The 25,680-nt window shown below is 40.6% G+C and overlaps 2 protein-coding genes and 1 long non-coding RNA gene across 8 annotated transcripts; 1 reads left to right on the top strand and 2 right to left on the bottom strand.

The window, feature by feature from the left end:
- Positions 1–994: 994 nt before the first annotated feature.
- LOC100548537 (tRNA selenocysteine 1-associated protein 1) lies at positions 995–14,470 on the bottom strand. Of its 5 annotated transcripts, none has more exons than XM_085220187.1 (11): positions 14,312–14,470; positions 13,137–13,311; positions 11,196–11,285; positions 10,118–10,194; positions 9,882–10,024; positions 9,215–9,346; positions 8,219–8,338; positions 5,999–6,194; positions 5,459–5,504; positions 4,501–4,669; positions 995–1,291 (listed from the first exon to the last, which is right to left on the bottom strand). In XM_085220187.1, the coding sequence occupies exons 4-10, from the start codon at positions 10,145–10,147 to the stop codon at positions 4,533–4,535; spliced, it is 804 nt and encodes a 267-aa protein (XP_085076313.1). In that variant the 5' UTR covers positions 10,148–10,194; positions 11,196–11,285; positions 13,137–13,311; positions 14,312–14,470; the 3' UTR covers positions 995–1,291; positions 4,501–4,532. The 5 variants fall into 5 exon arrangements, with proteins under 5 accessions (XP_085076313.1, XP_085076312.1, XP_085076315.1 ...); XM_085220186.1 differs by lacking the exon at positions 14,312–14,470 and adding an exon at positions 13,977–14,116; XM_085220189.1 differs by lacking the exon at positions 10,118–10,194 and having other exon boundaries at positions 14,312–14,469.
- Positions 14,112–23,351, top strand: PAK1IP1 (PAK1 interacting protein 1). 2 transcript variants are annotated; one of them, XM_085220184.1, is made up of 10 exons: positions 14,112–14,247; positions 14,882–15,044; positions 16,811–16,931; positions 17,027–17,101; positions 17,851–17,903; positions 18,360–18,505; positions 18,592–18,689; positions 20,045–20,144; positions 21,938–22,064; positions 22,821–23,351. In XM_085220184.1, the coding sequence occupies exons 1-10, from the start codon at positions 14,185–14,187 to the stop codon at positions 22,979–22,981; spliced, it is 1,107 nt and encodes a 368-aa protein (XP_085076310.1). In that variant the 5' UTR covers positions 14,112–14,184; the 3' UTR covers positions 22,982–23,351. The 2 variants fall into 2 exon arrangements, with proteins under 2 accessions (XP_085076310.1, XP_085076311.1); XM_085220185.1 differs by having other exon boundaries at positions 14,239–14,377.
- On the bottom strand, positions 22,911–25,570 carry LOC146544591 (uncharacterized). The gene is made up of 2 exons (XR_014882288.1): positions 25,379–25,570; positions 22,911–25,263 (listed from the first exon to the last, which is right to left on the bottom strand). It is a non-coding gene; the product is annotated as an uncharacterized LOC146544591 (long non-coding RNA).
- Between the last annotated feature and the right edge of the window lie 110 nt (positions 25,571–25,680).

The raw sequence follows: 25,680 nt of genomic DNA on the forward strand, positions 1-25,680 counted from the left end.
ACAAAATAATTGTTCCTTTGTAGTGTGGTGCTGAAAGGGTATAGCTGTGGCTGTGGTACGTTTAGCGCGCTGGTTTGTGGGGGGGTGAGCAGAGCAGGGAGGTGCAGCACCTTCATTGCACAGAATTCAGCACAAACATGCATCCTCAAGTACAGAGAAGTGCTAAAAATCGTGTAGGAGATGGCGATTATAGAATGTCTTCAGGTGGAGAGGACCTAGAAGGTAACCGAGGCCATCACAGGGTCTCAGTGGCAGTGCCCTTAGGATGCCCACATCCCTTTCACCTGTGTCCACCCAAAGTCTACACCTGAGGGAAACGCTGATCAGTGAGCAGCAAAGGAACTGCTGCAGGAGTCTCTCAGGATTTTGCACTAAATCTCTGCTTCTTGTTTCAGCCTTTTTTTTTTTTTTTTTTTTTTTAACCCCTCTCTGGTGTTTTCCCAGCTGCTTTCCAGGATTTGCTAGCTCTCTTTTCCTCCATCCTGTCTCCACTGCCATATAAAGGACTTCTGAAACCCCCCAGACAGAATTACTTGCCAGGTAGGTCACATCACACACTTCACTTTCAGAGCTTTCTTCTCCCACCTGCTGTCAGTACATCTTCAGTTGCAGCAGAATGGTTTGCATCAACATCTTCCTTCCAGAACATGGAAAGCCTCATCTTTAGTCTAGAACATGATTATCATGTTAAATTCTAACTTAAAGGAAGGGTTACACAATGCATTTCCATTCTGGGAGGAGCAAGATTCGCAAAGAGAGATAAATTGCCCTTTGATAACACTTTGAGCAGAGAAAATGCTGACTTCTGGAATGGCATCTCCTTAGGGAACTGACTAAAATCACATCTGCGTTGGCTATCTAATAGCTAGACAGAGGTAAAATACAATTCCCTTTTTCTCTTGCACACTAACTACATTAAGGTAACCATATTATGGTAACATGATTTTCTTTTTCAGCTCAGCATCAAAGGCAGCTACGCTGTTTTCTCCATAAATTCAAATGCTGCTTTATTTATTTTGCTTCCATTTTTCTTATTTAGAACAATTTCTAAACAGTGAGAGGCCTTTAATGACACTCATGACTCAGAAATATTTGCAAATGTAGTCAGTGTCCATTAACATGTGTCACTTAAGTTAATTGTTGCTAAAAGTGAGCCAAAACAAAAAGGCAAAGATATATGCATCCAGCAGAATGATAATGATCATCACCATTTGATCAATCTTCCCTGTGAGTTATATCTGCACGTTACTTTGAGGTAGCGCTAGAAAGAAGCGGTTGGTCCAGAGCATCCCTGCAAAAAGAAACATTCATGGCTTAAGTACCATTTACTCTTCATGCATCCTTTTAAGAACTCTTTCTTGACAGTTGCTTTTTCCTTGCTCACTGACTACGAGATTAGTAGTAGCCCCTCAAACCTTCCTGATCACAGAAGAGATAGGAAACAAAACACTACTATTCTTGAACAATCTAGCAGGTTTTGTGTAAAGGTACTCTATTGCAGCTGTACCCAATGAAAAGAGTTTATGAAAAAATTACTGGGTATTCTTGTAGAAAACTTGAAACAAAAATAAACACCAGTTCAGCTGGGTGAAACAAAACAGAACTAGAAGCAAGCTATAGTAGGGTTGTAAAAGTATATATATTTTTAATTTAACAAGTCTGAAGCAAATCAAGCTCCCATTGCCATCACATCTTTGCAGATCTGATAAACTGACAGCAGACACCCACATGATGTGTTCAGCTAAAAAAAGGCTGGCAGTTGTCAAACAGCTGTGAGTTTACTTAGTAAAAAAGACAGCAAAGCACTCCAGCAGTTTTGGTGCAATTTCATCTTCCTGTACTCACCATTCACTGGTAACAGCACAGGAAGAAACCTGCCATTCTCTATGCTCTTATGGTAAAGAATTGTACTGCACACACTATCCTATAATCCCATGTACGTACTCCTACCAGGAAAGAGGAATACACCAGTAAGTCTCAGGAGTCAGGAAAAAGGTCAGAAAACTGTTGCAGAACTGTTGCGCACCAGCTGCAACCAACACCTCTCTCTCACCTCATTTCTGTTTCTGTTGACTGCAAGAGAATACGCTCCCAACATTTTTCAGATCTGGAGAATTAATAGCCCAAATAATTCTCATTCACTGAACTACAAAAAATAGTACTTTCACTATCTAGGCACTTTATAGTCCAGAACAGAAGGAGCGTGTATCTGAGAACAGTCTCTAACATAGAGCATAAAGACTGTTGGTAAGTGAAGTCTGCACAAAGTGGGGTGGCCACAGACTTGTTTTTCTGAGGTTCATATACTTTGGTCATACACCATCACTGCATCAGATTAAGTGAAATCACATACCTACATGGGCCCCTCATTACACAATTCACATATTACAGACCAGAAAAAAAAAAAAAAAGAAAAAAATCAGCACAGATACTTCACAGTATTTCTGTTAGGCCAACAGATATCCCTAGTATCACATTTTTGGTGGGTAACAACAAATATTTCCATAAAATAACAAAGGCAACCTAAGCACAGGGTTCAGTGATGCTATGCAAACTTTGTCAAAGCAGTTATTATGCAGGCACAGACCTGGAAGCAGTCTTGCTGCTAGTAAGGATGCTAGATATAAAACCCTTTGCTTAGCTGACCAATTTGTACTTTTAAGTTCAAGCACCACAGCTATGTACAACTGAAGTAGCAGACCTTGTAAGCTAATCTTTAACACTGCCATCCAAATTCAAGAAGCCTATGCTTATCATCTTGAGTTTCTTCCCTGCTCAGTCCCCTGAAACAATTCCATATATGCACAAGCAAGTTATTTCCCTCTAAATTCTCTCTGCTTCATCTTTCACCTCTACCTAACATCATGTTCTTGTTACTAAATCCCCTCAACCTAACACTCCAAAGACTCACCTCACACAGGAGAATGGCCCACCAAATCCCTGTACCTAGCTCCAGTGCTTCTCTGCTTCGGGGAGAGCTACCTGCAGCTGCTGAAAGTGATGCCATTACCCCTGCCTTCCTACACACACATGCCTGCACTAAAAGCAGGAAGAACGCAATTCTAGTAGTCCAAAGGCCTCTTCTATTTCAGAACATCCTGGCTTCATGGCAAGGTTATGCCAATATTACCACCACAAGTTAAACAGTGAAGAAAACAGAGGGAATTTCTGGTCATCAGCTCATTCAGGAGTAGTACATAGTTTATAACCACTACTTTCATTACCTGACTCAAGTCATAACCTACACCATGTCATAAAAAAAAGGCCAAAGAACTTGATTCTTGCCTGCCATCACAGCAGTCAGATTTCCCCTACAATACACATAGTAGTATCAAACCACCTCACCTGGCTTTAGCAGCTTCCACAGCTATTGTTACAGCAATTTCTGCTCTCTTTTTTCCTAGAATATTCTACTGTCTCCAGCCTGACCTATTTATCATTACATACATTAAGTAACAAGTAATCCAATACACAGAGGGTTAACTAAATAATACACCTGGAAAATAATTTATACCTTTCAAGGTGAGAGTAGGTTAGAGGCACCACTAGCTTAAAACTAATTTTCCTCCCTTCCTTTCTTTGAATACAGTCATCACTTCAAAGTTCTCTAACCTCATAACTATAAAAACATTTAATCATCAGGAATACCACAGAAATCGTCAATGGTTAGGAGGAAATTAAAGAGTTGTTACTAAGATATTTGTGTTTTTGGTTGCTTTTTGTTGTTCCCAATATGTTATGCCTGCCTTTAAGCCAGCAAGTTGTTATCTCCAATAATTTTCAGGTTGAAAAGTGTCTTGTATACATGCGTACACAATATACATACTGTAAATGTATGAAGTGTGAGCTGAGAAGCCTAACACTTAGAAAGGTAAGCAAAAGCTGAATGCTGAGGCTGAAATTGACAGCAGGGATCATCCTTAGTCATGGAACTTTTGCAGCTATTGCAGCTGAAGTCTGCACTTCTGTATGCTTAAAATACCACATTTATAAACCAATTTTAACTGACGTAGCAGATTAATAACAGTGCCAGATGCCTGCAGGAGGAGGGGAGCACAAGAAATTTCATAGCAAAACCTGGGAATATCTCCCACCCTATACTTTTAAACTAAACAAGTAGTCTACAAGTGAGTGCTAGATTTTGCTAGTGTCCTAACACCCATACAAAAATAAAGATGAATGAGATATCCTTACTACTCCCAATTAAATCCTGGAAGCCAGAAGAGAATGTCCTACCCACATGTAAGATTGAAGTCCCTTGCTGGCAGGTTTGCAGAAACAAAATTTTATTTACACAGGCAAGTCTATCTTTAGACCTCAATTAACTCTTTACATTTCTAGAATATTTACATGATTTCATGATGCTCCAAGAATAGAGTGATGAACAACAAAAAAAAGATTACAGAAAAACAGTCAAAAGCATAGCAAAAAAAAAATCCAACCTATCGTTGTGCTTTAAAACTTATGATCTAGAATAATGTAGAAGTGTAGTTTTAGCACCTTGGTCATAACGGCCATGCTATATAAGACACTTAAATAGCAGAGGGGATTTCAGAAGTGACCGTATCCAGAGGTTGCCAGTGACAATTCATAAGCGAATCATAGAGTTCTTCACTTGTCTCCATAAATTGTCTGTTCATTTCATCAACATCCAAATACAACTGTGGATCTGAAAATAAAAGCCCAGTAAGTACAAGCATCAGCACTGAGGTATGCACACAAAAAATCAAGAGAAATGCCAAGTAAAACATTTTTGCTAAGCAAAATAAATAGATTTAGTAATAATTTTAATAAGACATTTATTCCCCTAGAACTTTAAACAAACCTGACAATTCCAATTTTCTTCTGGGGATTTGTGTATTCAAAGGCTAGGACTCTATTTGTCATTCAAGATAAAATCACACCGTTTAGAAATAATCAACAACAAAACCTTCACAAAAATCATTTATTCATTCCTGCTATACTATGTATTCTGTGTAATAAAGCTCTGAACACTAGAACAAGATGCCTCCATACAAGGAACTGCCTGCAAGCTTCCCAAGACACAGAATTACATTTTGTACCACATCTGTAAGTGCAAGGTAAAACCTCCCTTTAGAACCTGCAATGTAAAGCTTTTACCTCATGGTATGGAAAACAAAGCTCGTGCTTATGAATGAGTTTCTCATATAGAATCTGCTTAGTGGATCAATCCAAGGAAAGTAAATCCTATATTAGAACTTTCCAAAACGGACTGAAGGCATAATTTACAGGAACCCTACTGTAGATTCCTCATTTTATTTCATGTAGCATGTCATATCAGCTTTAAAACCCCTAAGTGATCTCAGATGAACCACATAGAGAGCTGACCCTTGTATCAGCTCGATTTCCAAGATGCTCTTCCAGTTCATCCAGTCTTGTATTGTTTAAGGGCACAAGTATGGCTGAACAGAAAAGACAATGACAGAATCATCATTACCTTCAGTAAGTAGGTCATCACTGATTTCAGCCATAGCCGAAGATTCCTGCAAGACAGAATTTAATCATTTTACAAAGCTTTATAAATTCAAAATAACGTTGTTACCCTGGGACATTCTCTCTTTCCACAGACATACAGAATGCCATTTACCCTTGCAGTTACTTTTAAAAGAAAGCCAATGTTACAGTACAGGTTGGAAGGGACTTGTGCAGGTCATAACTGACCAACTGACCAAAATAAGATCACTAACAACAGCTATCTGCTCTAAGCAAAGCATACTGGGGAAAAAAGAGGAACAGAAGAAGCATACATCATTGTGTTGTCAAAACTGTTATTTGATATAGATAAACAACGTATAAACCACTAATTCTATGCAAAAACTACAAGCACAGATACCTCTGAATGTAGTCTGCTATTCTAATCTCCATGCTAAGCAGAGAGCATAATTTTAGTTTTAGGACATATCTGCTCCAATTCACACAATTTGTACAGCTATCCATAAAGTTTCTTTATTTAAGACAGGTGTGTAGTATGTTTTACCTCAAAAACAGCTGGAGCCATAACAGCTTCTCCTAAAGAGCAGTCTCCAATAGCTTGCATGCTATCATAGGCAGCATAGGAGTTGTAGTTATACTCAGCATATGCATCATAATTCCACTGTGAGTAGTAGTTCTGATAATCCTGGTAATAATCATTATAGTTGTATGACTGGTACCGCTGGAATTCTGCTTTCAGTCTGAAACATGAAAAGTTAAGAATTTGAGAACCACAAACTGTAAACCCAGTTTTCCAGTTAAACAACGTGCCAGCTTACACATTCCAAAGCTTAAAAGGAAGCTTTCCTATATAGCTGCATTAAGTGACAGGTTAAGGCACAGCACAAGATCTTGTACTTAAACAGAAGCAGAAGTCCTCACCTTTGCCAATATCAAAAGTAATTGTTTTTCATCAAATCCAGAGCTTTGACACTGTTATCATACAGAGTATTCTTAGTGTTGGCATAAGCAAGCTGCTCATAAGCCTTTGTGCTCTGCAAAGGTTAATTTAAGACCAGAGACATTTATCAAGCACAGCTGCTTTAAAGATGCAGTCTTAGCCCTTTCATATTTTGTTTGGTTAATTACTAGATATTTCTTCCAGAAAGAAGTGAATGAAATCAGATTATCCATTTCAGAGAAGCATCTTACACTGCCTGCTAGTTTGCCTCTACCTGCAGTTTAGTCCATCAAGCATTCAATAGTTGCCAAGTACAGCTGTCAGGTGAAGCCAGTCTTGCTTTACACCATACTTCTAACTGTTCAGTAAGATGACCAAATCAGTGGGAAACTAGGAAATACACTTCATTTTCTATGAAAGGGGCCACATGATTAATCTTCAGTACTCCCCCTTGCCTGAGATTTTCTCTGGGGCAGCCTCAGACAAGTGGCAAGAATTAAGATACGAGTTATCTTAACTAAAACTAATGCACACTACATACAGTACATTCAGATAACCATGCTACATACTCCAGCAAATCCTTTTTAGACATGTTTTCACTAATTCTATACAGGCAGACCTCCTCTTAGTGGGGAAGCAGAAAAATCAGTGATATACATTTTTGTGTGCTGAATACAAACTGAAGGAGTTCAGAAACAGTCACCAAAATGAGTAAACATTCATGTCAAACTGTTTAATTTGATGACTGGATATTTTGATGCTAAGACAGATACTCAGCCCTTCAGAAACATACTAATGTATATTTTAATACCTACATTGCATTTGTTTCATTACTGTAAAGTACATAAGTCTTAATACAGATATTCTATTGTCCTGCTACTGTAGCGAACAATTATCTTGAGTCTTCTGCTTCCAACTGCATTCCTCCTTCAAAGTACCATTGACATCCTTCTGGATAGCAGAAGCAAGGAAACACATCTGTGTGACCTGTTCCTGTCTCTAAAATAATTATGGTCACAGCAATTTTAGATAGTGCTCTCTCAGGCAACAGCACTTCCATTCTAAAGCAAAAAGAGGCAACATCTGCAGAATTATGCCAGGTAAACAGAAACAGAAGTAGCATTTTTTTACTATTGAACAGAATATGCAAGCTAACCTCATGTACATACTGAAATTGTTCATATGCAGGGTTTTTTCCCAGTATCCTGGATCAAAGTTTATCAAATTTAGAATTAATTCTTTTAAATGGTTGAATTGCTTTAAGTAACTGACAGACTTGAGATGAAAAGAGTAAAATCCCTCTCAGAAAGTGCTACACTCCCCACTGCCCTAAGCTACTGGAAAGCAAAGAACAGTACTTTGAAAACCATTCCAGTAAAGTTTCCCTTGGCTTTCTCCCTGTATTCCTACATCTCTTCCCCCACCAGCCTACTGTAAAACTAGTGACGTGCTTCTTTCCTCAAACTAGAGGGAAAGGTCTAAGAACAAAAGCTCCCTGTCCCTTCTACTTTATTCAGGCCCAAACCTGGAAAATATTTACAAATGCATTCAGCTTTGCTCCTTGAGAAATAAAGCTGGCTGCAAGAGCAGATAAGCCCAAGCTACACTGTGTGGTTAGATTGGAGTTGGATTCCCCCAGCAATCCTAAAACAGGCTGATAAATCCAGGGAGTCAAAACAATCTCTCTGCATTTTTGATTTTGTAGACTGCATCCTACAGCCAGTGTTAAAGCCATTACAGCAAGGGCCACAGACTTTACAAAGGCAGAGCTACAAGAATCTGATTATTTAGAATAACTGTATCAATGCACAACTCATTGGTTACCTTTTAGAAATTCCTATGCTCAGCCGGATTCGTTTTCCCCCCAGACCTGGTGCATTCTGGCAGTCTTGCAGTGCCCTCATCTGATCACCTTGCTCACCAAATCTGACATAGGCATACCCTCTACAATTTTCAAAAGGGAGAAAACAAATTCTAGTATGCATAACAGTTACAAAACTAATTAATTCAATTTGTCTTCTACAAAAACAGAAGGAAGCAGCTAGTATAGCTTCTATTAGTTAAGCAACCTCTCTGGCATACGCACATGCACGGAAGAGGCTGTCTCCAAATTAAAAACTTGGGCCAGAAGCAAAAAGCCTGCTCTTTGGTAGCAATAAAACTTGCTGAGAGCCAGCAGAACAATACATTTTAATTGCTATCTGCATAAGTAATCAGATTCTATATTTCTGCATATACAGAGCTCATTTATCAGTTATTAACACACTCCTACTACTGTAGAACACTAGTATTCTTTTTATCTGCCTTCTCTTAAGTTTCTTGAATTAGTCTGTTACAGGCAGCACTGTCTGAATAGTAAACTCCCTCATTCCTGCTTGACTCACTGCATGACCAACAGTTTCAGCTAGGCTTTATTTACTATCAGTAAAATTGCATTCAATCTCCCAAACCCCTTAGATTTGCCAGGCCTCATGCTTTTCCCCCCCACACATAAAAAAATGGGAATTTTGACCTCAGTATTGCAGATGATACAAAGCTGCACCAATTTCAGTGCACAGCTTTCCCTTCTCCCAGCATGATTTTTTTTTTTTTTAAATGTAAATCTACATGACTAAATCAAAGCTTTTCAAAAGTTAACTAACTGCTTAAACTAGCCTTTTAGAAACTCAAGGACCTGTGCTGCTAAGAAAAGCAGTGCTTAAGACTAATTTCATTCCTCTTGCCTCAGGAAAAAAAAGTAGGGAAGTTCTAACACAAGTTCTTATATATTACTACAGAAGCAAACACAACCAATTGCATTACAAATTTACACTGAGTTACCTGGAATATCCCAGCAGGTCTGTTGCTATTTTGCAGTCAAGACATGAGGGATACCTCTTTAGGAAATAGTCATAGAGCTGGAAATCATCCACTTCTGGAGTAAGCTCCCCAACAAATATTGAATAATCCGGTCTTTAAGAAGATAAAGAAAACAGCTTTAAAACTTTTAGACCAAAATACCGATTCCAGTATTTAAACAATTATTATATTACAGTTTGTTAAAACCAGACAAATTAGTCTAGAGTATTTCAGTGCAAAAACACACTGAAATGTACAGAACTGCAATGCCACCCCAGCAGCATATAGTTCTCTAGTACTGCAGGTCTAATCCTACTGCTTTAGCAACAAGGATCCATTTTCTGAAAACTTCCAGAAATTTGTTTCAAAGATCAACACATTTATTTGGAGATATATATATATATAGCAGGGGGTTGGAACTAGATGATCTTAAAAGGTCCTTTCCAACCCAAACCATTCTATGATTGCCCAAACAAGAGGCACAGAAATACAATGAAAAATTAACTCATACTACAGCCATGGCTATGACTATTTTGCCACCACCTGCCAGCAATCACGGAATCTTTCAAGAGAGTGATGACATTCAGTGGTCACCATCAACCTCAGCAGATAAAGACAGGCAGAGCTTTTCATGTTAAAAGGACTTTACCTGACTGTACTACTGGTGGTAGTAGTAGCACTAACGAACTCTATTCTTCCTGGTTTTATTTTGTTCTTTTTCTTCCGTTTCTTCTGCGGTGTTCTCCACCAGCTGTAGGCCTGGAGACACTCTCGCTTTTTCCCAAGTAAATCCTGTTGGGATAAAAAACACCTCTATAGTATTTAGCCTCATTTACATTCCTCCCTCCCTCTCCCCATCACCACAGGTGATTTCCCCATATTCACCTTGCCCTTGAAAGAAGCCTGGGGTCCCATTTCTCCCTCCGCCTCCCATGAGGGAAAGCAGCCTCTGGGGAAAATGCCTGGCAAAAATAACAGAGCCAAAGGATTGTATGAACAGCCACATTCCCCTGACTTGTCAAGCTGGCTAACGGATTGACAGCTTCCTCTTGGAATTCGGAAGAAAGCAGTTAGTCCTTCGATGCTGGTCAATCCTAAATGTTAAGTAGCTCCAGGACTGGATTGTGCTCCACCTGAGCTCTAAGACTCTCAAAAAAAAAAAAAAAGCCTTCAGTGGCACAGTGAGCCAAAAAAAAAATATATATATATATATATGTCACTTTCGCTCAGAAAGGGATCTCAACTGTCCCTATCTCTCCTCTCTTAGGAATTCTTCTTTGCTTCTGTGTGATGCCTCTCCTCGCTACCTAGCAGTGGGCCGCTCTCCCGGGCCAGGAACAACAACAGGAGGCCCATTAATGGAATGTAAGAAGAAAGAAGACCACAAACAGGCACCAACTCGGCTGAGGGAAAACGCTAAACCCAGATGCAAGGCCAGGAAGAAAGAGGCATAAAAAGCACCTCAAAAACAAAAAACCAGAAACCACAATTGCAAACCCCAAAAGCCAGTTTAAAAAATGTGGGGTAACTAAAAAAAAAAAAAAAAGAAACAGCCGTATTAACAGGTTGCCTCCCTCGTTTAATATTCTGAAGAACAATTTCCAAAAATAAGAATGGTATTTTTCAGCAACTTTACTTACGCAGCGTTTAATGTTCTTCCTCTAGAACACCTCTACATAACTTACATAGAGAGTGTTATTTGCAAGATCCTTCAGAAGAACTCATGCTCAAATAATCCAAACTGCAAAGTTTAATGCCATGCTCCCAACCTGTTTCGGTTGTTACAATTAAGCATACAGAGGACAACCACCAATTACCAAACTACCAGAGGAAATCATGGGACTAGAAGAATACCCCACTCAGAGTGAGCTAGCTATTTCAGCTTTACATTCACCGGGGATTTTGAATGTTCTGGAACCCATTTAGACACTACAAACCTGAGTTTCTCACCAAATGATCTTACCTGGCTCGCCATGGTTGAAAAAAAATAATCTGTCTTCTGCCTTCTTCAAGGGACACAGATGCAACAGTTCAGCTTATTGCAATCCTTCAGCTGAAAAAAAAAAAAAATGTGAGGGAGGACCAAGAATCTCAATTCTGAAATCAATTAATTTCAAGGATGTTCACTGTCTAACAGTTTTAACATTATTAATTCACAGCTAGGGAATTTAAGTTCTGACTTGTCATTGCTAAAGCAATGGATATATGACCATAAAGCAATGATATTCCTTGGATAATGGATATATGACTATAAAGCAATGATATATGACTAAGGGTATTACAATTAGAAGTTCTGGCAGTTCACAGATTTTTCCTATTGTCCAAAGCACCGTAAAATTTTATAAACAGCTTTTTAGTTACCTACAGTTTACTTATGTCTAGAAAACATACCAAATCATAGTTTACAAGTTCTAAAATAATTAAAAACAAGGCAACAGAATACAAGCTGTTTTCTACAATATCTCAAGCTCTGCTTCACCCCACTCTCCACCCTCTTTTGAGCCAAATAAGAATTTGTAACTTCCTGTGGCACAAAGTTATACAACTGAAAAGGAGCAGTGTTACTTCCTACGCATTGATGAATAAGAGAGTAAATAAAGAAAGAATAGTAAAGGTAAAATTGATCCAATTGATCCTTCTGAATCTTTCCTTAGTTGTATCTTGTCTTTTGTCTCTTCTCAGACATACTTCCCTAAGAATGAATTAACAACAAAGAGGGACCTTTTCCTACTACTAAAATCCTGGACACCGTTCACTTAAGAGGCATATAGCTATTCCCAATTGATAACCTTTCCTATTCCTCATCCAAGTCACCTCAGAAAACATTTTCATTTAAAGAATATAAGGGCTGCTCTAAAAGTAATGCCCCCTATGTTATTATGTTGACCCTCAATGTCAGAGGTGGATGCTGTTAGTATGGCAGTAAAGGCAGAACCTTCCCACCAATAGCTCATTCCATGTTGTTGCCATGGGACAGACAGCAGCAGAAGGGCATTCTGACAAAAATGGCATCTGACATAGAAGTGTGGATGAAGCAAAGGGGGGGAATTTAATTCCACCATGGAGAAAAAACAGCACCCACTGACATTCATCAACATTTGCTGAACATTTAAGGAGACCAAAAGGTAGATGTGAGCACAGTAAATGATGTATTTCAACAGTAGCAACAGTGGGTCACCTCTGCTGGTACAGATTTGCAGGCTCTTGTTCATTGCTACCAAAAGCACACAGCTAATGCTGGTGACTATGTTGAAAAACAGTGCTATTATGCTTTTTATATCTGTTGTAGCTTTCGTGGAAATAAATGGGAATCATCACTATCAGAGCAACTTATATATTATCCCCTTGCACACAACTGTTCATTCACCACTACTTTTTGTTTTTATATCCAAAGTAACTCTTCAAAGCAGACACTGGATTGCTGGAATTTAACTCCCATTTCCACGTAACGAGTTATGTAACACTCTACAAACTGATTGGTTGGAGTCATATTCATATAATTACAGAGTATTTGTAATGCTCTAGAGGCGTGACCATGCAGGTGAACAGTTCAGCACGGTGCTTCTGAAAATGGGTTATGCTATCCTGACACAGGACAGCCATGGTGTTACACAAGATAGCTATGCACTTCATCTCCATACCCATTTGACAGCCAATGAAATTGTAAAGTACAAACAAGCCCTTAAATACAGGTACATACCAGTAAGGTCAGTGTATAACCTCTCACTAAACATAACTGTGCTGAGGGATGATCATCAGCATATTTTTTCCAGTTAAGGAGGTTATATTAATAAGAACAGCCTTAAGTTCCTTAACTTAAGAATAATGCCTTCAATATTGGAATACTAATCTTTGTATTCCCCAGTACATAATGCTTTATTTTAGTTATTTTCAGAAAACTTACCGCTCTTCACTCGTGCAGATTTACCAGGAGATGCCAAACACAACACAACTTTACACTAAAAAAAAGTATGAGAGGGCAAACGATGCAATAACTCTGCGACCACAGTTACTGCAGACTCATGCAGAACTGCTCTTGTACTCTTCTCTCATCCGCTCTTCAGTGGTGCTTCTTTTCACTGCAAGTCAAAAGCACATTTAAACAGCAGTTAAGAGAGCACGCATGTGACGTGGCACATACACCTTCAAGCCCACCTACGCTCACAGCACGTTTATCCCTCCGGTGGGGCAGGTTTAACTTCCGGAACTCAAGCAGTTCCTTCTCTGGCTTACGTAGGCTCTCCACCGGGCTTTTCACCTTGGCTGCCCATTAGCTGTAAATACGCCCGCCCCGCCGTTTCAGTAGCGCCGGGCCGGGCCGCCCCTCCCGGCCTACCATAGAGAGGGACGTGAGGGGGTTGTTTGCCACCGTGCCGCTCCGCGGACGACAACAGCGCCCCGCCCGGCCAAAGTCCTCCGCCGCGGCAGCCTGGCGCCGGGGCCGCGCTGCCCTTTTCCTGCTACGCCCCGCGCCAATAAAAAGCGCCAGAAAATAGAAACATCACGAGGAAGCACACCGAGAGTGGGGGGGGAGCTGGGCGGACACGGCGGTGCCGCTCGGTTCCCCCCGCCGCCGCGGGAGTGACGCGGCCTAACGGCCGCGGCCTCCACGCCCCGCGAGCTCCGTCGGGGCGGCCTCGGTGCGCCGAGCTGCGGGAGGCGCCGCTTCTCCCTGCCCGGCGTCGCTCCACCGCGCGCCTCCCGCCCCTCGAGCCCGGCTCTCCCGCCCCCGGCCCGCACTAACGTCTCTCGCCGTCCGCGCCGCCATCGGGAGCCGCGCGCCCCGCGCTTCCGCCCCGCGAGGACCCCTCAGTCGGGCTGCCCCGCGGCGCGCCTGACTCCGCGGCGCCGCGCCTTCCCCCGCCGCCCCTCAGAGCGCCTCCGCCCCCCGGCAGGCACCGCCGAGGACGGGCCGAGAGCCGGCGACGGGGCGCAGCGGGGCGACCGCGCCGATGGAGCTGGTGGCCGGCTGCTACGAGCAGGTCCTCTTCGGCTTCGCCGCGCAGCCCGGACAGGTAACGCGGCGCAAGGAAGACAGGCAGGCGAACTGCGTGCCGAGGCCCAGCGGCCGCCACCCACCTGAGGCAGCCCTACTGCTCGTCGTCGCCGCTCTCGCTCGGACCGTGGCCTCAGGGCCGCCTCGGGGTGGGCTTTTAAAGCTCGGCGGGGGCGGGGCGGCCGCCCGCGAGCACGGGCTCTGCCCACGGCGCGTGGGAGCGGCGGGTCCTTCGCGGCTCGTTGCCCTGCTGCCTTCCTGCCGGCCTCGTCGCACCGGCAGCCGCCACGTGGTCCCGAGGGCCGGCGCCGGGCGGGAGGCGTGCGGGTGTTAGCGGGGGAGAACGAGGAAGTCGGCCCGCCAAAGTTCTTCTCTTGTAGCTGCGTGCGGGTCCTGTGTGCGCACAGCCGCGTCTGAAAGCGGGGCTGATTGCGGCAGGTGGTCTGGGCGCTGAGATCGCCCTGTCTGATCGTGTAACAGCACGTTAACTCGATGCTGCTCCATCATCCTTGTCGCTAAGTGTGATTTCTTTGCGTTTTACACGTCGGCTTTTTCAGATTTTGTGAACTCTTACCTTGGTCGCTTCTTGGCTGATGAAGCCGTGAGGATCCTTTTTTTCAGAAAGATCCCTTCGTTTTGTGTTTCCTTCACAGCCCTGGACGGTTACCCCCGATTTTACACACCATGCCCACACCGCTTCCCTGTCGGCCGTAGCCGTGAACAGCAAGTATGTGGTCACGGGGAGCAGGGATGAGTCGATCCAGATCTATGACATGAGGAAGAAGGTGGAGCATGGGGCGCTGCTGCAGCACAATGGTAAGGGAGCTTTGCGATGAGCATCAGGGATAGAAACTCAGAACTGAACATTTGTTCGTTACCAGAAGAAGAAAACTCAGATTGTTCTGCTTATCATAAGGCTGTTGTCTTCAGTAGTGGTGGTGGTTCAGCCACCGTGGTCTGAGGATACAAACAAGGCAAGATTTAGAGCATGAAAATCCAAACGTTGTTTTGGGCGTCGGACCACAAATACATCTGCTGCTTCCAAATGTTTTTAGTTTTACCCATTTCAGAATGTATGGCCCAGAAATGACTTAAAGAATGATTTTTGTTCTACCAAGACAGTTTCTCCAGACCACGCCTGCTCCAAACAGCCATCTTTCTCAGTGTCCTTGTTCCATCATCCACCCAAAAGAGATAGTTTGTATGTAAGGACAGGCTGCTGCTACTACAAGTGTTGCCTTGTACCTTAAAATCATAGAATCATAGAATCACAAGGTTGGAAAGAACCTACAAGATCATCTAGTCCAACCATCCTCCCATCACCATTGCTACCACAAGCACTAAACCATATCTCATAGCTCCTCATCCACGCCCCTTGAACACTGTCAAGGATGGCGACTCCACCACCTCCCTGGGCAGCCATTCCAGTGCCTGACCACTCGCTGAGAGAAAAAGTTTTTCCTTATGTGTAACCTAAACTTCCTCTGGTACAACTTGTGGCTGTTTCCTCAGGTTCTGTTTGTTGCCTGGGAGAAGAGGCCTCATCACATCCTCCTCATCACCTTGCCTGATCTGTGTGCTTCCTAAATTACAGTCATCAAAAAGACAGTTGATATTAGTCCATAAAAATGTGTTCAAGTCACCTGGGGCTCAATCCCAGCTGTCCTTTTTCTCCTGATAGTCTAGAAGTATAACGGAGCTAAATTCACCGTGATACCTGCATTCAACTTATGTACAGTAAACAGGGTGCTTCTGTTACAGTTGAACCTGGCTGGCAGCTCAGCACCACACAGCCATTTGCTCACCATCCCCACCAGTGGGATGGAGGAGAGAATCAGGGAAAAAAAGAACTTAAAAACTATTTGCTAAGACGGGGAAAAAGGAAATAGCAATGATGGTAATTATGTTTATACAGCACAAGTGATGCACAATGCAATTGCTCACTACTAGTTCCCAGCCAGTCCCCAAGCAGCAGCTGCACCCCCCAGCCAATTTCCCCCAGTTTTATAGTTTGTTCACACGATGACATATGGTATGGGATATCCCTTTGGCCAGTTTAGGTCAGCTGTCCTGGTTCTGTCCACTCCTAGTTCCTTGTCCCCCCCCAGCCCATCACTCGCAGGGCAGTATGAGAAGCTGATAAATGTCTTTGGCTCTGTGCAACACTGCTCAGCAACATCTGAAACGTCTGTGTTATCAGCGTTGCTTTTCTTCTAGAGCCAAAACACAGCATCATATCAAGCACTATAAAGAAAATGAACTCTGTCCCACCTGAAACTAGGACAGTGGTAAATTCAGCTGTGTGCCAAGATCAGGGCTTTGATGTAAGAAAACTGCACATCAGTGGTAGAACCTGTGTGTCACCTGCACCATGCTGACCAAGTAGTGCTATATCAGAGAGCAGATCAGACACTTCAGACATGTAGGACTGTAGAGGAACTAATAGAGCACATCAATAAATATAACAGGAATGTTTGTAGCTAGTTTCAATGCTAGAAGCACCTCTGTTAGTTAATATGTTCTCTTTGTGGTAACTGTTCAGTATGTACGAGATTGTTGATAGCTCTGGTTTGAATTTCTAGGCACAATAACTTGTCTGGAGTTCTATGGTACTGCACATCTACTGAGTGGGGCTGAAGATGGACTAATTTGTATCTGGAACACAAAGAGATGGGAATGCCTGAAATCCATTAAGGCGCATAAGTGAGTTTCTTAAATCTGCATATTCAGATGAGTTTTCATAATTATTTTCCTTGTAAATAATATGTGTGGCTAACACTTTGTTTTGTTTTTATCAGAGGACATGTGACATCTCTTTCTATTCATCCATCCGGGAAATTAGCTTTGTCAGTAGGAACAGATAAAACATTAAGGTGAGTCCAAGTTAATGAAAAAGGGCTCAGAATTATAGTTCAGTAATTCAGTAAATTCTGCTATAAGCAACAATTCCTTGTTGTGACTAGACTGTGTGAGACTGATGAAACGTATCTTCTCGTGAAGTCATTTGTTTGTCTTTTTAAGTTCTAAGTACAAGTAATAATAGTCTTTTCTATTTCTAGCTTCATCCCTGGAGGCATTCATGGCCAGGCTGGATGTGGCTCTGGGCAGCCTGGGCTGGTGGTTGGTGACCCTGCACATAGCAGGGGGTTGAAACTAGATGAGCGTTGTGGTCCTTTTCAACCCAGGCCATTCTATGATTCTATGATTCTTCTTGCTGAATTCTAACTCTTTTTAGTCACTTGTAGATGTATGCATTTGCTTTCTGGAATAAAAATTAAATACTGAAAGCCATCAAGTTTTATTCAGTGTTAGAAAAGTAAATTTTTACTTGGAGTGTATATGAGTTGCCATATATATGTACAAGTATTTTAAGCTGGCTGTATTATCAAGACAAATTGGTATTTGGCTTCCTTTCGTGCTCTGCATTGCAAACTGATGTATAAAATAAATATCACAGATTCAGTGTACAAGCAATATATTAAGTCATCAATTTCTCCTGCATTAAGGAAAGCACTGAAGGTTAGAGAGATGCTTAAAAGCTTTCTTCAGATGTCAGCTGATAGGACTTCAGTTTCACTGTGCTGTTTAACCAGAATGCACGTTATCTATTGTTGTCTTTCAGAACTTGGAATCTTGTAGAAGGACGATCAGCCTTTATCAAAAACTTGAAGCAAAGTGAGTTTATCAGTCTAAATCCACTAATAAGTGGAATTAGGTAGTTGGGGTTTTTTTGTTTGCTTTTTTTTAGAAGGAAATGCAGACTGTGTTAAATCAACAAGTCAGTTAATTGTGAGCTATTTTCACAATGTATTTTACACATGCTGGAAAGTACGTGTCCATGAATAGTAGTCATTTACCGAAAGGAAAACGTAGTGACAGTAAAAATCCTTTTTTCCCCTCTTGAAGTTTGATATCAGGACAGCTAAATAAATATGGTGGTTTTTTCTCCTTCCTTTATGCACTTCTGTTAATCAGAAATGAACATTTAAGAGCATACATTTACTAGATTTTTTTTTCTGAATTTTTCTCTGTTTCACCTAGAACATAGTATGTAGCCACTAGAAGGATGTTTACTTTTATGTCTCACATATACAAAAAATTGTGTATATAAGAATGTTCCTCTGTCTACAGATGCCCACATAATTAAATGGTCCCCTGATGGAGAGAAATATGTGACTGTGATAACAAATAAAGTGGATATCTACAAACTCGATACAGCTTCAATCACTGGCACTATCACAATAGAGAAAAGAATTTCTTCCATTAGATTTATTACAGTAAGTACAAAAGAAAAGCTGGGAAGCTAACTGCTTTGAAACATACAAATTTAATCACACTTGCATTTCTTTTTTCCCATTTCAAGGATTCTGTCCTTGCCATAGCTGGAGATGATGAAATTATAAGGTTCTACAGCTGTGATTCTCAAAAATGTCTGTGTGAATTTAAAGCTCATGAAAACAGGTATTTTATATTTGTGTACTATTTAAATATTTATGGCAGTGCTGAGTACTTAGTATACAAAGTTCAGTGACTTGCAGTGTTCACACATTTTACTACTGTTCTTGTATTCATATAGAAAGTAAATTTACTTAATGTGCTAAATTCCAAGTTTGGAACAGACTTGTTTGCTTTTGGCATAAGCAGAAGTACTGTGTTATCCTTGCATGCTACAAAAACAGCTGGGTTTAGAATTGGGAATATTACAGTTCTAACCTTAACAATTTAAGTACTGTATAAAATATTAAGGCCTTAAGTATAAGATCAGTATAGATCATATCTAAATGTATGTCTTAGATATAAGACCTACATGTACTGATATGCCTGTGCTTAATACTTTTTTCACAAGGAAGATCTTCCTCTCTTTTCCCTCCTCAAAGCTTTGTTGTGTCTGAACTGAGACATCTCTACAACTTATAATACCAAAACCTTCATGGAGCCATTGGGTTCTGTAGTGCTTCTCAGCCAGTGAAATGAAAATTGCTCATCGGGGTTTCCACTGCAAAACTGGAATGTAGTGGGCAGGCACATTTGAAATAAGACATCTTGTGATGTCTGTCTTTCATAGTTGGGTCAGTCCTCATGACAGCTACAATCCTTGGCAGTTGTGAATTATCCGGCAGGTTGGTGGGGAGCTGCTCAAGGGTGGCTGTTCCTCTGAATGTCTGGTCACCCTGGTGTCTTTGCAGTGGAAAGCTGCTAGGTGGGCAGATCAAACCAGAAAAGGTTCTACCAAATTATTTGATTTGATATCAAATGCATGTTATATATATGTAACATTTTTATATACGTGCTTACATATATATGTGTACAATTTTTCTCAGTGTATTTCATGTATTTCTGAAAGTGGGCATTGGTATTTGGCAAGTAGGCAAGACTGTCTAAAGAATGTTTAGCCTTTACAGTTTCTAATTGCTTAGGATACTTACATAAAACATACCAGCTGTATTCATTTCAGACAATAGGATATTCTCTGTTGTTGTATACCAAGTATTTTTCCTAGTTCTGATTTTTAATTATTTTAATTAATCAAAGCAGGAAAACTTTAGCTACTGTGTCACTGATGCAGATAATAGTGTGTACTTAAAGAAACATTCTGAATTGAATCCTAACTGCCTAGCAAGGACATGTGTTCCTACTGTAAATGACAGCACTCAAAATGGATTATCTTTCCAAGTTACAGCCTGGCCTTTGTGGGTTTTTTACTGTTTAGACTGACTTCTACATTGTAGCCTGTGCATCTTTAATTGCTGTCAGCTTACTGTTCTGAAGGGATCTGCCATGTTACCTAGTAACCAAGTATAACATTTTCTTCACAGAATAAAAGATATATATAGTTTTGAAAGGGAAGGACAACATGTTATTGTTACTGCATCCAGTGATGGTTACATTAAAGTGTGGAATCTGGATCTTAATAAGGTCAGTCTGTTAAACTGCTCGACTTATGGAAAAGCATCAGTCAAAATTGTGGTGTGTTTTGTTGTAATAATCAATTTTAAAGCACTGGTGGAATTTTATTTGTAATCTGCATGTTTTGATCCTTCTCCCCATTGTGTTCAGTGCATGTATGTATGTCTACACATAATTTATGCACCTGTATATTTTGGCATCTTTTGTTTTAACAAGCTATAAAATCTCTTCTGTACATGAAATCACGTTTCTCTTCAAGTAGACCTTGCAAAATTTACCACTGTCCAAACAGTTATGTATGTTGTAATGACTGCAGTGAAGTTTTTTAGTGCTGTTGGCTGTTGCTGACCATTTAAAGGTGCTGAAAGGTGCTGTTGTATTGAAAAACACAGATCACAGAATCGTAGAATTGCTCAGGTTGGAAAAGACCTTAAAGATCATCAAGTCCATTACTATTCTGTGTACATTTATTTCATGTATTTTCAAACAATTCTGAATAGTCTGAATAGCACTCACAATTTAACAAGGAATTGTGCCTTATCTTTAAAGTTCCCCTCCTTTACTGTTTAGTTCTGGGACTTGCCTTGTAAAATCAGAATTAGAGTTTTTATTTAATGCCCAATATTAAGGGCTCTACTGTATTCTGCTATAAATATCTTAACATTGAAATAAATCTCACTTTGTATTTCTATTCTGAGTTCATAAATTTTTAATTTCAGCCCTCGTGATGGTCTTTATATTCTTTTAAGTGCAGTAGTGAAAATCCTTTTTTCCCCTTTGTCTGAAATCCCAGGTCTGCTTTTGCATGATTGAAGTAATGATCAAGGAACTGTTTAACTTTCTCTGTAACGTTGTTTTTACTTTGACCAAATGTGTGATTTTTTTTTTCTTTTTACTGCACAGACAAATCTTTGTGAACCCCTGCATAACTCTGTGGGTTGCTCTGCCCAGCCCTGAGAGGCACAATGCCTTTACTAGAAGTAGTTTCTAGAGGATCGGTGCTGCTGTCATGCACGTGTGTTTGTGACACATTATCCTTGATACCTGTAGTAGGATATTTGCTCAACAGTTCCAGAGCTGAGCATACAGATACAGTTAAGCAATCTGAAACACGCTACATAGGGATTATTTTCAATCAGCAGCCATGTTTTTGTGAGGAGAGACAAAGAACCTGGTGCAGTAACTTAATTCAAATTATTTTAACTCTACTGAAAACGCCTTGTAATCTGGATGAACTTCTGAAAACATTCACTTTTTTTTTGTGGGCCTGTGACTCGTCTGCTTATTCATCGTGTCGGATCACCTCTGCATGGCAAAGCATGCTGATCTCACTTATCAAGATGTGCACTTGCAGCTCTTGGGAGTTTTTTATAAAAAGCACCACTGAGGAGTGGTAGCAGAAACAGGGCTGTAACTGTGACCATTAACCTGCATGCAGCCTCTGGTTCTTAACATTGTTAGGCACCCTATCATTTTTAGGACAAGGTTTTTCACCCAGAGGGTGGTGAGGCACTGGAACAGGTTGCCCAAGGAGGCTGTGGATGCCCCATCCCTGGAGGCATTCAAGGCCAGGCTGGATGTGGCTCTGGGCAGCCTGGTCTGCTGGTTGGTGACCCTGCACATAGCAGGGGGTTGGAACTGGATGAGCGTTGTGGTCCTTTTCAACCCAGGCCTTTCTGTGATTCTCTGATTCCCCAGAAAAGAAGTGGGAACTGGGCCATAAAATACTTCCTCAGTTTAGATAGTTTAGTAAATTTTTAAATAGAAGTGATGTTTAATTAATTTTCTTTTTCCATGTTCAGATTAAAAACATGCCATCTTTATTATGTGAAGTCAGCACCAAAGCTAGGCTGACATGCCTTGCAGTGTGGCTTGACCAAGCTTCAGAAATGAAAGAAAATTGTGAAAAAACTGCAACATCAACTCAAGGTAATAAAATTATCTGTATTTTCAGTTGTTAACGTGACTGTGAAATATAAGATAGTGAATGGGAGGTTTTCACTGCATGCCTTGGAAAAAGCTTTTGTAGTTTAAAGAACTGGGGATGTGACACTGGCAAGTTGCATACAGATCTACACCCATTTAATAGTCTCAGGCCTGCACGTAATAAAGCCACAACTATGGAAACTATTTGTAAGCAGACACACACAGGAACTGAGTGATGATTTGGAATTGAGGGAAATAGTTCTTTTGTATGTGGAAACTTAATTTGTGATACATTGCATTGTAATCAGAGGACATCTTTTCACTTTTATGATATGAAAGCTTTGTTTCTCTTTAGTGGAATAACATACTGAGGGAAACTCTGAAGCTTTCAGGACAGACAACAAAAGAATAAACAGTTTGATAGAACTGAATGTTCTTGTATTGCTGTGAACAAAATTAGATCTGATGCCAGTGCAGTTGGGCTAACTTAGGAAGTCTGGCCTAGGGGTTGGTTGCTTGGTGGCAATGAGTTGTTGATTATTTCTGCTATTGTTGTTTTCCTGTATAGTGAATTACTTCCATATTTGATCTTTTGGTATTTTCTTAACACAAAAGTAGCATAGATGACACACTCCACTGTAAATCAATTATGGTTTAAATTCCTCCTTTTTTAATGGGAGATACAAATAAGGCTCTGTAATATTTTAGACTACAGACTGGAAATAAATGTCAGAGTGAATAATTTCTTGCTTTTTTCAGCAAATGAAGATGAGAAACCATCCGTAGACAAGAAGAAGAAAGTCTGTGGGACGAATAAAAGTGGCAAATTGACAAAACAACACAGAAAAATTGTTCCAGCTAAGCGAAAATTGGAAGCTCCACTGCAAAAGAAGAAAAAGAAGCAGAATAGCTCAGAATGAAGGCGAATGCTTTTTCTCCTGAATAAGAAGTAAATGCTGGTGTTGCTGGAGTTTTTACAAGGGTGTTTTTACACTTCTTGATGGGACAAACACCTCTGAACTGATGCGGTTTTCAAGAGTAATGATTTATTCTTTACCCAGATGAATTGGTTGATCATTCTGAGAAATAGTAAAAGGCATGGCAACTTTGCCTGAGAGAATGAGGCTCAAATAAACTCACAGTACGTAATACTTATATTTTTATATTTACAACAGCATACACTTTTTAACAGATTATGAAATAGCCAACTAAAATGATAAAAATAGCTACATCTGTCTCAGTTAAATTTTTGTGTCTCAGCTAAATACATATTAAAGTTATATTCTTTAATTCTTTATTCATAAATCATTCTTATGTTGAAAATTCTCTGTTCAGTCCACTGAAAATATAATCTCCTTTGTTTCTCACGACTTCTACTTTAAGAAGGAACATATTCAAATTATTTAAAATATTATCACTTTTCATTCATACAGTCACAAAAAAAATGCTTTTTAGTTCTTAACCTACAGTTATGCAGAGATTTTATAAACAGAATATTTGGTTTTTTACTCTATGCGTTTAATTTTTTCTTCAAGTTCCTTGCAGCCCTATATAAAGTCTAGGTCCCCCCTTTTTATAGGAGTTTCCTGACTCAGTTAAACACTTTAAGAGTGTTTATTAAAAGTTTACATAGTATACTTTCAAGAACTTCCAAAATTCCAGTGTGAATGAAATGTGGATAGATTAGCTTTGGGGGGGTTCACATGATTGAAATCCTTTCTTCAGAATACAGTATGTATGTTTACATGGAAGAGTTAATAGGGTTTTACTTTCTCTTCTCCATACCCATATTTTTTCATGTCCTTGATCTGAATCATGCTGTTTAAAAAAAAAAGAAGTCTAACATTTGAAACATTTGTCACCTTGATAAAATGTCAGCCATCTGTTTTGCACTTAAACAGAAAGTGCATTCTCAGCATTCTCAGTCAGTGGGAACAGAATTTTGTCCTAAGTCTTATTTCAGTTACACAGTGGGAAAAACAAAGTTTAGTATTTGACCTTGTCCAGCTCAAAGTTCTCTTTGTTCTTTTAAATGAAGGGATTCTGATGTTTTGTTTTCCTATACTACTAGAGTAGTCGTTATTTATTCCGTTTTCATAAGGTAATTGGAATTAGGCTTTATTCTTACTCAGTTTAATAACAAACGCTCTTCCATATCTGTGTCACCAGAGAAAAGGTAGAGGAAAAAAAAACAGGAAAAAGAGTGAGCCCAATGGAACCAGAAATGCAGCCTCCTGCCTTAGGGTTGTAAAATAAGATACAACTCCAGCCTACCTCTGTGAATGCTCAGACAATGAAACAGAGCATCTGAAGTGTTATGAGATTGCTCATGTGCCAATAGCAATATTCTCTTGAAGGCAGATGTCTGTATTTCTCCCTTGCAACTGTTTCCTTTGTGTAGATGAATTATGAGAACACCACGTCTGAATAGGCAGTATACTCAGTTTAAATGAGCCTAGCAATAAAGGATTGTTTTTAACTTAAATAGGCTCCTACAGCTAACATAGAACTTAGATTTTTCTCTCATTGAAGTTTATACTTTATAAAGTACAAGAGATTTAAAATTTTTGTTTTATGTCTGTGCTTGGAAAATGGCTGTCACTAGTAGAACAGTTTCCATTGAAATTTCAAATACATGAGCCCATGGCCATGAGCGTCACTGCTATTGAAGCCAGGTGTCACGAGCACCAGCAAAAACGCAGACTGCACATCATTTTAAGAATGAAAAAGCAAAAATTCCATCGATCTTTGGTTCAGAGCTTTAGGCTTACAAGTCAAATTGCACATTTGTAAAAATCCAAACTCCCTGGCTACTAACATCTCATCTCATCAGATTCAGAACAATTTGTGAACAGGAGACTGAGAAGTCTCCCGTTCCAGGGAGGTCGTGGAGTCACCAACCCTGGGGGTGTTCAAGGAAAGACTGGATGTTGTGTTGAGGGACATGGTTTAGTGGGAGCTATTGGTAATAGGTGAACGGTTGGACTGGATGATCTTTTAGGTCTTTTCCAACCTTGGTGATTCTAAGTCAAGTGCAAACAGCTTCTAAGATGAAATGCAAAAAGTCTTGGAAGCAAAGCTTGTTTCATATACCTTGAGTGCATGCTTGGCTACCAACCAGCAGTTGGCAGAACTGCAATTCATTCTCTGGTACACACTGTCCCTTTCAGAACGTCTTCCATTCTGGTTTTCAGGGAACTAGCTAGAACAATAGAAGGCAGCAGCAGAGAAAAAGAATCAGAGAATCGTTAAGGTTGGAAAAGACAACTGAGATCATTAAGTCCAACTGCCAACCCACCCACACCATGCCCACTAACCACGTCCTGCAGTGTTACATCCACACAGCTCTTGACCACCTCCCCGGGCAGCCCATTCCAGTGCCTGACCGCTCCGAGGAGAAGAAATCTTTCCTAACATCTAACCTGAACCTGCCTTGGTGCAACTTGAGGCCGTTCCCTCTTGCCCTATCGGCGTCACCTGGGGAGGCCGACCCAAAGAGGTACCAGAAATGAAAAAGCTCATCCTACATTAAGAATAGCGAGTTGGGTGGCAGTGCTAAAACGCCACAAGAACCTCGAAGCAAACCAGAAGCAGCAGCCTGGAGGCCTCCTCAGCACCC

Source organism: Meleagris gallopavo, chromosome 3 (assembly GCF_905368555.1).
Source record: "Meleagris gallopavo chromosome 3, MGAL_WU_HG_1.1, whole genome shotgun sequence".
In the NCBI taxonomy this organism is placed as follows: domain Eukaryota; kingdom Metazoa; phylum Chordata; class Aves; order Galliformes; family Phasianidae; genus Meleagris; species Meleagris gallopavo.

What these genes read in the sequence shown, in the direction of transcription:
- LOC100548537 (XM_085220187.1), bottom strand. Translation starts at nt 10,147, where the DNA reads ATGGGACCCCAGGCTTCTTTCAAGGGCAAG. An exon ending in ACCACCAGTAGTACAGTCAG is followed by an intron (nt 9,347 to 9,881) that starts GTAAAGTCCTTT and finishes ATCTTCTTAAAG; the next exon opens with ACCGGATTATTCAATATTTG. An exon ending in TGGCTCCAGCTGTTTTTGAG is followed by an intron (nt 5,505 to 5,998) that starts GTAAAACATACT and finishes TCTGTCTTGCAG; the next exon opens with GAATCTTCGGCTATGGCTGA.
- PAK1IP1 (XM_085220184.1), top strand. Translation starts at nt 14,185, where the DNA reads ATGGAGCTGGTGGCCGGCTGCTACGAGCAGGTCCTCTTCGGCTTCGCC. An exon ending in GGCGCTGCTGCAGCACAATG is followed by an intron (nt 15,045 to 16,810) that starts GTAAGGGAGCTT and finishes TTGAATTTCTAG; the next exon opens with GCACAATAACTTGTCTGGAG. An exon ending in TTTAAAGCTCATGAAAACAG is followed by an intron (nt 18,690 to 20,044) that starts GTATTTTATATT and finishes TTTTCTTCACAG; the next exon opens with AATAAAAGATATATATAGTT.